Here is a 9,307-nt window from a genome sequence, read left to right on the forward strand (position 1 = left end):
TGTCATTTTTGCCATGATTGTTGTGTGCATGATATGCCCATGAGCCCTACATATGTTTTGTTAAGGGTTTTGTCATCTTTCTAGAGGTGCAACCCATGTATTTTTGTGATGTGTGTGGTGTCTAGTGCAAGCTTGCAAAGTGAGGCACTTGGTAATTCTGTTTTCAGGGACTTAGTAATTTCACTAAGTCCTGGGATTGTTTAGTTCATGATGCCATATGTTCATGTGGTTTCCTAGTGATCCGTGCCTCTTTTGAGGATGATCAGTAAAGGAGTTTTTTTAATATTGTAGTGGTCTATCCATCCATGTCTTTGTTTGCATATATGGAGCACCCTAGCTTCAGTCAATCGAGCTCTACTTTTGCTTCATTGTGAATCTGGGCAAATCGTCAACTTGTTTGCGATTTTGCCGATGTTATTGTAGTTGATACGTGCATGCTATGCCATTGTTCTTGCCATGTCTAGCTTGCATTTTGTTCCTTCTTAATGGATGTATGCTTGTCTTGCTATGACTTGCACCGTAGTGAGTGCATCGAGCTCGTAAACATGCCTTCGTGAGTTATGTTTCAGCATGTGTCAGTTTTCACTAAGTCTGAAAACTGATTATGTTTTAGCTATGTTCGTGTGCTTGTTAGTATATTTTGTGATCCCTTTTGGCTCAAGGTCACTAAGGGACTTTTGTTAAGCTTGTTGAGTAGCTCCATGCCATGTTATTATTTTTCAGAATCAGGTCCTGTAGCATGTTGTTTTGTTGCTCCGAAGAGGGCTATATGATCTGAAATTCCAGACAAGTGTTAATTTCACTAAGTCTGAGATCTGTTTTTCCATTTGCGTTTTTGCCATGCTTGTTTGAACCTGTTAATGGATGAATTGGCCGTAGCTCAGTGCTAAACTTTTGTTAAGCATCTTGAATGCATCCCTGCCATGTATTTTGTTGTCATGTTTGGGTGCTGTAGCATGTTTATCTCATTGCATTTAGATGGTCACTCGCTGTAAATCGCAGACCGGTGTCATATTTGAATCGCTTGCCATTTCCAAACCGTAACTCCGATTCCGGCGTTCTTTATATCGTTTTCAAGCGATTTCATCTCATCTTTCCAGTGGCACACTTCGTGTTTCAAGTTGAGGCCAGGTTCATGCATTTCCTGTCATATCTTACATTTTGCATCCCGCATCGCATCCTGCATAGCATACCATCATTGCATCTTATTGTTTGAGCTTGCACGTGGTTGATTGTATCCTTGTTGCTTGTTTGTCTTGTTTGGGTAGAGCCGGGAGACGAGTTCGCTAACGAGGAGCCCGTTGAGTTTGCTTTCGAGGACTCAGTCAACTCTGACAGCTTTGCAGGCAAGATGATCATACCCTCGAAATCACTACTATCTTTGTTATGCTAGTTTGCTCGCTCTTTTGCTATGCCAATGCTACGATGCCTACCTTTTGCTTGTCAGCCTCCCAAATTGCCATGTCAAGCCTCTAACCCACCTTGTCCTAGCAAACCGTTGTTTGGCTATGTTACCGCTTTGCTCAGCCCCTCTTATAGCGTTGTTAGTTGCAGGTGAAGATTGAAGTTTGTTCCTTGTTGGAACATGGAGATGTTGTTCCTTGTTGGAACATGTTTACTTGTTGGGATATCACTATATATCTTATTTAATTAATGCATCTATATACTTGGTAAAGGGTGGAAGGGTCGGCCTTATGCCTGGTGTTTTGTTCCACTCTTGCCGCCCTAGTTTCCGTCATATCGGTGTTATGTTCCCGGATTTTGCGTTCCTTACGCAGTTGGGTTATAATGGGAACCCCTTGACAGTTCGCCTTGAATAAAACTCCTCCAGCAAGGCCCAACATTGGTTTTACCATTTGCCACCTAGCCTTTTTCTTTCCCTTGAGTCGGCCGGCTCAAGGGTCATCTTATTTTAACCCCCCCACCGGGCCAGTGCTTCTCTAAGTGTTGGTCCAACCGAGCGATGTCCGGAGCTACCAGGGGAAACTCTGGGCTGGCCCACCCGACGTCTTGCTCATCCGGTGTGCCCTGAGAATGAGATATGTGCAGCTCCTATCGGGATTTGTCGGCACATCTGGGTGGCTTTGCTGGTCTTGTTTTACCATTGTCGAAATGTCTTGTAACCGGGATTCCGAGTCTGATCGGGTCTTCCCGCTAGAAGGTCTATTCTTTTGTTGACCGTGAGAGCTTGTCATGGGCTAAGTTGGGACACCCCTGCAGGGATTGAACTTTCGAAAGCCGTGCCCGCGGTTATGGGCAGATGGGAATTTGTTAACGTTCGGTTGTAGAAAACCTGAAGTCGACCTTAATTAAAATGAATCAACTGCGTGTGTAACCGTGATGGTCTCTTTCCGGCGGAGTCCGGGAAGTGAACACGGTGTTGGAGTAATGCTTGACGTAGGTTGTTATAGGATCACTTCTTGATCATACTTTTATCGACCGTGCTTTGCCTTCTCTTCTCGCTCTCATTTGCGTATGTTAGCCACCACATATGCTAGTCGCTTGCTGCAGCTCCACCTCATACTTTTACCTTACCCCTAAGCTTAAATAGTCTTGATCGTGAGGGTGCGAGATTGCTGAGTCCCCGTGGCTCACAGATACTTCCAAAAACCAGCTTGCAGGTGCCGATGAGTCCGTGCAGATGACGCAACCAAGCTCAGGAGGAGCTCGATGAAGATCTTGTCCTTCGTGTTGTTTCGTTCTACTAGTTGATCAGTAGTGGAGCCCAGTTGGGGTCGATCGGGGACCTTGTCGCATTTGGGGTTCTTCTTTTATTTTGGTTCCGTAGTCGGACCTTGATTGTAACTGGATGATGTAATGCTTTATTCATGTAATTGTGTGAAGTGGCGATTGTAAGCCAACTATGTATTTTTTCCCTATTGTATTACATGGGTTGTGTAAAGATTACCTCACTTGCGACATTGCTTTCAATGCGGTTATGCCTCTAAGTCGTGCTTCGACACGTGGGAGATATAGCCGCATTGAGGGCATTACAATGAGGTGGCCGATCAGCCGCGTCATATGCTGGAGATGTAGGTTTTAATGCTTCCTCCTCCAGTCGGGGTAGCAACCTGTGCTTTGGGTAACTCTTGGAGGGGCATTCGAGTTCATATTCCTCTGCCGCAAGGACTTCAGTCCATCTGTCAGCAAGCAAATCTTGATCAGCTTGAAGCTGTTGTTGCTTTTTCTTAAGGCTATTTGTCGTGGCTATAAGTCGGCGCTTGAAGCACTCTTGCTCGGCGGGATCCTCCAGCACGACAAATTCGTCATCGTCGAGGCATGCCTCGTCTTCGGAGGGAGGCATGTAATTATCGTCCTCCGCCTCTCCATCTGCTACTCTCTTGGGGGGGCTAGCTTCTCCATCCTCCTGCTCTACATCTTGCTGGAGGGGATTGTTGTCGTCTTCGGCACTGTCCGGAGTGCCATTATCTCATGTGCCGGTATCACCGCTTTTGCTTTGGCGAGACTTAGAGTGGCGCCACTGACGTCGGCGCTTGGGTTGCTTCTTGGAGGGGTCATCCTCCGCTGTCCCGTCGCCATTGCCTTATTTGGGTGTGTCCACCATGTATATATCGTATGATGAGGTGGCTGTCCAGTGCCCTATGGGCAGTGGTTCCTCTTCGTCTCCCGCATCGTCGTCCATACTGTCGATGTCTTCGGAGTCAAAGTCGAGCATGTCGGTCAAATTGTCGACAGTGGCTACTAAGTGGGTGGTGGGTGGGCGGCGAATTTCTTTGTCATCCGCATCCCAATCCTGCCAAACATAGTTCGGCCAGGACTCTCCTGACAGGGAGAGAGACCTTAATGAGTTTAGTATGTCGCCGAAGGGCGAGTGCTGAAAGATATCCGCGGAGGTGAACTCCATGATCGGCGCCAGTCGGATTCGATAGGCACGGGCGCGGGCAGTTCGGAGTCCGTGGCCGGGGAAGAATCCGGCAATTTGGCGTCACGGCTCTCGTGAAGGGTAAGGTCGATACTCGGCTCGATCGCCGCTGAGAATGTGGCCTCTGTGGCGGGGTCTATCCCCCCTGTCCGTGAATGGCGCCATTGGCTCCGAATTGAGGGTCGGAGTGGTTGCCGGTGCGATCTCCTGCACACTGTCCGTTGGTAGAGCTAAATCATGCTCATCGTGACCATGCGGCGTACTCGGCAGGGGCTCGAATCCGTCGAAGATCAAGTCCCCACGAATGTCGGCCGTGTAATTTAAGCTTCCAAACCTGACCTGGTGGCCAGGGGCGTAACTCTCGGTCTGCTCCAGATGGCCAAGCGAGTTGGCCCGCAGTGCGAAGCCGCCGAATACAAAGATCTGTCCGGGGAGAAAAGTCTCACCCTAGACTGCATCACTATCGATGATCGAAGGAGCCATCAAGCCTAATGATGACGACACAGAGGAACTCTCAATGAAAGCACCAATGTCGGTGTCAAAACCGGCGAATCTCGGGTAGGGGGTCCCGAACTATGCGTCTAAGGCGGATGGTAACAGGAGGCAGGGGACACGATGTTTTACCCAGGTTCGGGCCCTCTTGATGGAGGTAAAACCCTACGTCCTACTTGATTGTTCTTGATAATATGAGTAGTACAAGAGTTGATCTACCACGAGATCAGAGAGGCTAAACCCTAGAAGCTAGCCTATGGTATGATTGTCTATTGTCCTACAGACTAAAACCCTCCGATTTATATAGACATCGGAGGGGGCTAGGGTTACACAGATTCGGTTACAAGGAAGGAGATCTACATATCCGTACTGCCATGCTTGCCTTCCACGCCAAGGAGAGTCCCATCCGGACACAAGACGAAGTCTTCAATCTTGTATCTTCGTAGTCCAACAGTCTGGCCAAAGGATATAATCCGGATGTCCGGATACCCCCTAATCCAGGACTCCCTCAGACGCCGTGACCGCCACCGGTGGCCAAGGGTTTCCCCCAGCCAAGCACCCTGTCACCACCTCCGAACCAACCACAACATCAGCAGGCGCGTGCACGCCGGAGATCCAGGGCGGCCGGAGGTCATACGTCACGAGCGGACCAGAACGCCTCAGATCTGACGAGGGGAGCCCGGGGCCTCCCCGCGCCACGACCAGCGCCCATCGGGACCTTGCTGCCCGCGCAGCCGAGGGGACCCGGCCAACCTCACCGACGAGCACTCCCCGCCGCCGGAGGAGCGCCGTCTGCACCAGTGAGGCCGCCGCCTCAGATCCGGGCCCTCACCACTGAATGGGAGCGGCCAGAGGCCTCGCCGCCGCCCTCACAGGCAGCCGCGCGGGGGCCCCGGCGACCGCCTCCGGAAGCGTCGAGGAGGAGGGGAAGGGGGAGGTGGAGGCGCGAGGGAACCCTAGGTCGCCCCCGAGTCGCCCTCGAGAGAGCAACACGGGGGAGGGGAGGGGAGGGGAAGGGGAGGTGGATGCTACTCCATCGATTAGCTTCTCTATGGATCTATACTTGTTATATCTCTTCTATTCGGCTTGGGCAAAACTCTGCTATGATCACCAAAGCTGATACATATGGCAAAAAGAACAATAATAACTTGTTCTGTATTTCGTTGCTGTGAGCCCTTGTTCTCATTGACCATGTGCTATCAGTCCAGTCATACTTTTTGTCAGAAAAAAAGAGCTGATAATAGTGTATGTAGATTTCGGCAATAATGCACAGAGCTTGATTGCATTTTCAAAGGCATGGGCTTCTTTCTGTGAAGACTATTTGATAAAGTTCTGTGAAGATAGTTTTTCACTATCGTTCTTGACAACATTTCGATCAATAATAGCCTTGTGGAATTTGTAACTTGCATCCCAGAATTTGTCCCGTTTTGAATTCTGCTCACTGATGGAGTAAATGGAGAACTGGTCTCCCAGCCCACGCGCCCTTTTCCCCTGCCCCGCCCGAGAGATTTCCCCCGTGTTTTGTCGCTTGGCTATGAACTGTTGTTGGCCGCTGGATGGATTCAAACGGTGGATGGTAGGGGGCAAGGTGTCCATCCAGTGGCCAGCAGCAGTTCATAGCCAAGCGACAAAACACGGGGAAAATCTCTCGCGCGGGGTAGGGGAAAAGGGCGTGCGGGCTGGGAGAAATTTTCGCGAGCAGGCCGCCGCTGCTCGCCAGCCCCGCCGCCGCCACCGCTCGCTCGCCAGCCCCGCCGCCGCCACCGCTCGCCAGCCCCACCACCGCTCGCTCGCCTGCCCCGCCGCCGCTCTACCTGCCGCTGCTAGAAAGGGAGTGGATCGAGCTCCGACGGCGGCCACTGAAGAAAACGGCGTCGGCCGGTTCCTCCGCAGCCACTACGGGCTACTCCACCCCACCCCCTCCAACGGCTCCCTCTGCCCCCTGCGACCCCTCCTCGAGCAGAGTCCATTAAGCAAGCTCCAGGCCGACTCCAGCAGGTAGCCATATGTGCTATTTAGCATTTTGTATGTGCTATGTGAAACTGAGTGATGTATGTACTGTCGTATTTGACAGAATTGTTGCTGATTGGGCTTGCGGTGCTGTGCAATTTGACAAGATTTAAGTGTTGTCAGTGTTGTGCATTTGCAAGTGTTGTGCAATGGGACAAATTGGCAAGGGTATACCTCAAATTGGTATGAGGTTTCGAGATGCAGATGAAGCTTGGGTGTTTTGGGTTGCATATGGGGGCCGTGCAGGGTTTGATGTGAGGAAGAGAAACAAAAATGTAAGCAAGTGTGATGGTGAAGTGACTTCATGCAGATTGTTTGTTCCAATGAGGGTATTCGAAAGAAAGGGATAACATTGGATCATGTGCCAAAGCGTATTAGAGCTGAAACAAGAACAGATTGCAAAGCTTGGATGACTATAACATTGGATCGAGTGGCAAAAAATTATGAAATCATAGATATTGTGCTAGAACACAATCATTACCTTCAATTGCCACAAACTTATCAATTGATGGCATCACAAAGGAAGATCTCCGAAGTACAAGCTTTTGGAATAGAAGCCGCTGATGATTCTGGAATCATGACAAAAGCTGCACATGAGCTTGCTTGTCATCAAGTTGGTGGACCACTTAACCTCGGCTACACTTGTGTTGACCAAAAGAATCATTTGCGAAGCAAGCGGCAGAGAGAGTTGGCTTTTGGACAGGCTGGTAGTATGTTGAAGTACTTCCATGACAAAATCATTGAGAACCCATCTTTCCAATATGCTTTGCAGTTGGACTGTGAGGAGCATATAACCAACATATTATGGGCTCATGCTAAAATGGTTCTTGACTATGCACACTTTGGCGATGTTGTCACATTCGATACTACTTTTGGCACAAACAAAGAATATAGGTCATTCGGTGTTTTTCTTGGACTCAATCAGTTTAGAGAAACCACCATTTTTGGTGCTGCATTGCTATTTGACAAAACATGTGACTCATTTACATGGCTTTTTGAGACTTTTCTAGCTGCACATAATGGGAGGCAACCTAGAACTATTTATACAGATCAAGATGCAGCAATGGGGAAAGCTATAGGGAAAGTCTTCACGGAATCATATCATGGATTGTGCACCTTTCATATAATGCAAAATGCTGTCAAGCATTTATGTCCATTGAAGGGTGAAGGAAACTATGAAGAGAAAGAGAAAGAAGAAGGGAAAGATAAAGATGATGGGAAAAATGAAGATGAAGATGAGGAGTCTCGTATTCTCACTGATTTTAGTGAATGTATGTATGCCTATGAGGACAAAACAGAATTTTAAGAAGCATTTGACAATATGAGGCATAAAGTGCATAAGCAAACTTGGTTAGATAGTATCTACAAGTTGAAAGAAAAATGGGCTGAATGTTATATGATAGATGTGTTTAGTTTGGGAGTGAGAAGCACACAACTTAGTGAGAGCTTCAACAATTCATTGAAAAACCATTTGAAATCAGATTTTCATATTGTTCGGTTCTTGAAGCATTTTGAGAGGACAGTGGAAGTGAAAAGAAGAAAGGAATTGCAGTCTGAATTTGATGCAAGGAAGAAGTTGCCAAGAATCAAGATGCACACACCTATGTTGGTGCTAGCAAGCAAAGAGTACACTCCAATTATTTTTGAAGCTTTCCAAAGTGAATATGAAAGATCCATGGCTGCATGCACTAGAGCATTGGATGGACATAACAAATTCGCAGTTGTTATTGGGAGTTTGCATGGTGATTTAAAATTTGAGGAGGAGCGTGTAGTGATTGGTGATCCTCTCACCCAAAGAGCTTCTTGTAGTTGTGGAATGTTCAATAGGACGGGAATATTGTGTGGGCATGGTCTCAAAGTGCTTGATTTGATGAATATAAAACTATTGCCAACACATTATTTCTTAAAAAGATGGACTAGAGAGGCACGCAATGGAAGTATACAAGATAGACAAGGAAGGAATGTGGTAGAAAATCCAAAGTTGGAAACCCAACTTCGGTACAAAGATTTGTCTCACAAATTTCATGCTTTGGCATATAAAATAGCCTACTCTCTAGAATGTTGTTTGATGTTAGAAAATGCACTTGATTGCATTGGTCCACAACTAGAGGAGAAACTCAATCCAACTACCAATGTGACGAATAAGCCATGCAATGACAAAGAAAATGTTGACCCAAATGTGCAGCACACAAATGAGGTTCTTAGTGCTGCAAAGCTCAAGAAAAAAGAGGTTCAATCAAAAAAACTGAGGAGAAGGACAACTTGGCTTGATAAGTTACTCAAAGGGAGGCGCAAGCCAACTAAAGTTGTTGTATCCAAAAACCAAAGAGAAAAGGTATGTAGTAATATGTACATGATGTGTTGTTACTATTCATTCCTAAATTACTTACTAGAAGTTTTATTGCAGCAACAAAAGAAACATGATGGTGTTGAGCCTCAAGTAGGAGTGGAGAAGGATGAACGCGATAAAGCAGAAAATATGGAGTTTCAGGACTGCAACAAGACAATGAGTTACACACAGCTCTTGACAGCTAGCCGTTATGATGAAGATCTGTTCTAGCATGTACAAGCTTGTTAGATAGTAGTTTGGGCAGTGTTGACTGTATTTTGGACAAGGTTGACTATAGTACTTTTGGATTTGGGGGCTAACTATAGTCTTTTGTGGCTCAAGTGTACAAGTAAAAGGGTCAACTCTATGTACTTGAATGATTACGTAAGAACAATTTTTTTATGTTAAGTGCTTCAAAATTTAGTTTATTCACTCCTACAAACAACTCTGTATTGTGTTGCACTTTCTGTTGTTATTTTTTTGAACCTCTTAACTGAATGTCCATGTATTTAAAATAGCTCAGATTTTCCTTTTTGCTTGATGTTTGCTAAACTGAGCCGAAGTGTTTTTGCTTGCTAAATTGAACTGTATTG

The 9,307-nt window shown here is 47.0% G+C and overlaps 1 protein-coding gene across 1 annotated transcript; it reads left to right on the forward strand.

The window, feature by feature from the left end:
* The first annotated feature begins 6,534 nt into the window (after positions 1–6,534).
* Positions 6,535–8,945, forward strand: LOC147972125 (protein FAR1-RELATED SEQUENCE 5-like). Its single transcript, XM_087522949.1, has 3 exons — positions 6,535–7,548; positions 7,585–8,720; positions 8,793–8,945. Exons 2-3 carry the CDS (start codon positions 7,707–7,709, stop codon positions 8,943–8,945), a joined length of 1,167 nt encoding a protein of 388 aa, XP_087379075.1. The 5' UTR covers positions 6,535–7,548; positions 7,585–7,706.
* Positions 8,946–9,307: the final 362 nt, after the last annotated feature.

Source organism: Triticum urartu, chromosome 5A (genome assembly GCF_056163025.1).
Source record: "Triticum urartu cultivar PI428250 chromosome 5A, HENAU_Tu73, whole genome shotgun sequence".
Classification (NCBI taxonomy): domain Eukaryota; kingdom Viridiplantae; phylum Streptophyta; class Magnoliopsida; order Poales; family Poaceae; genus Triticum; species Triticum urartu.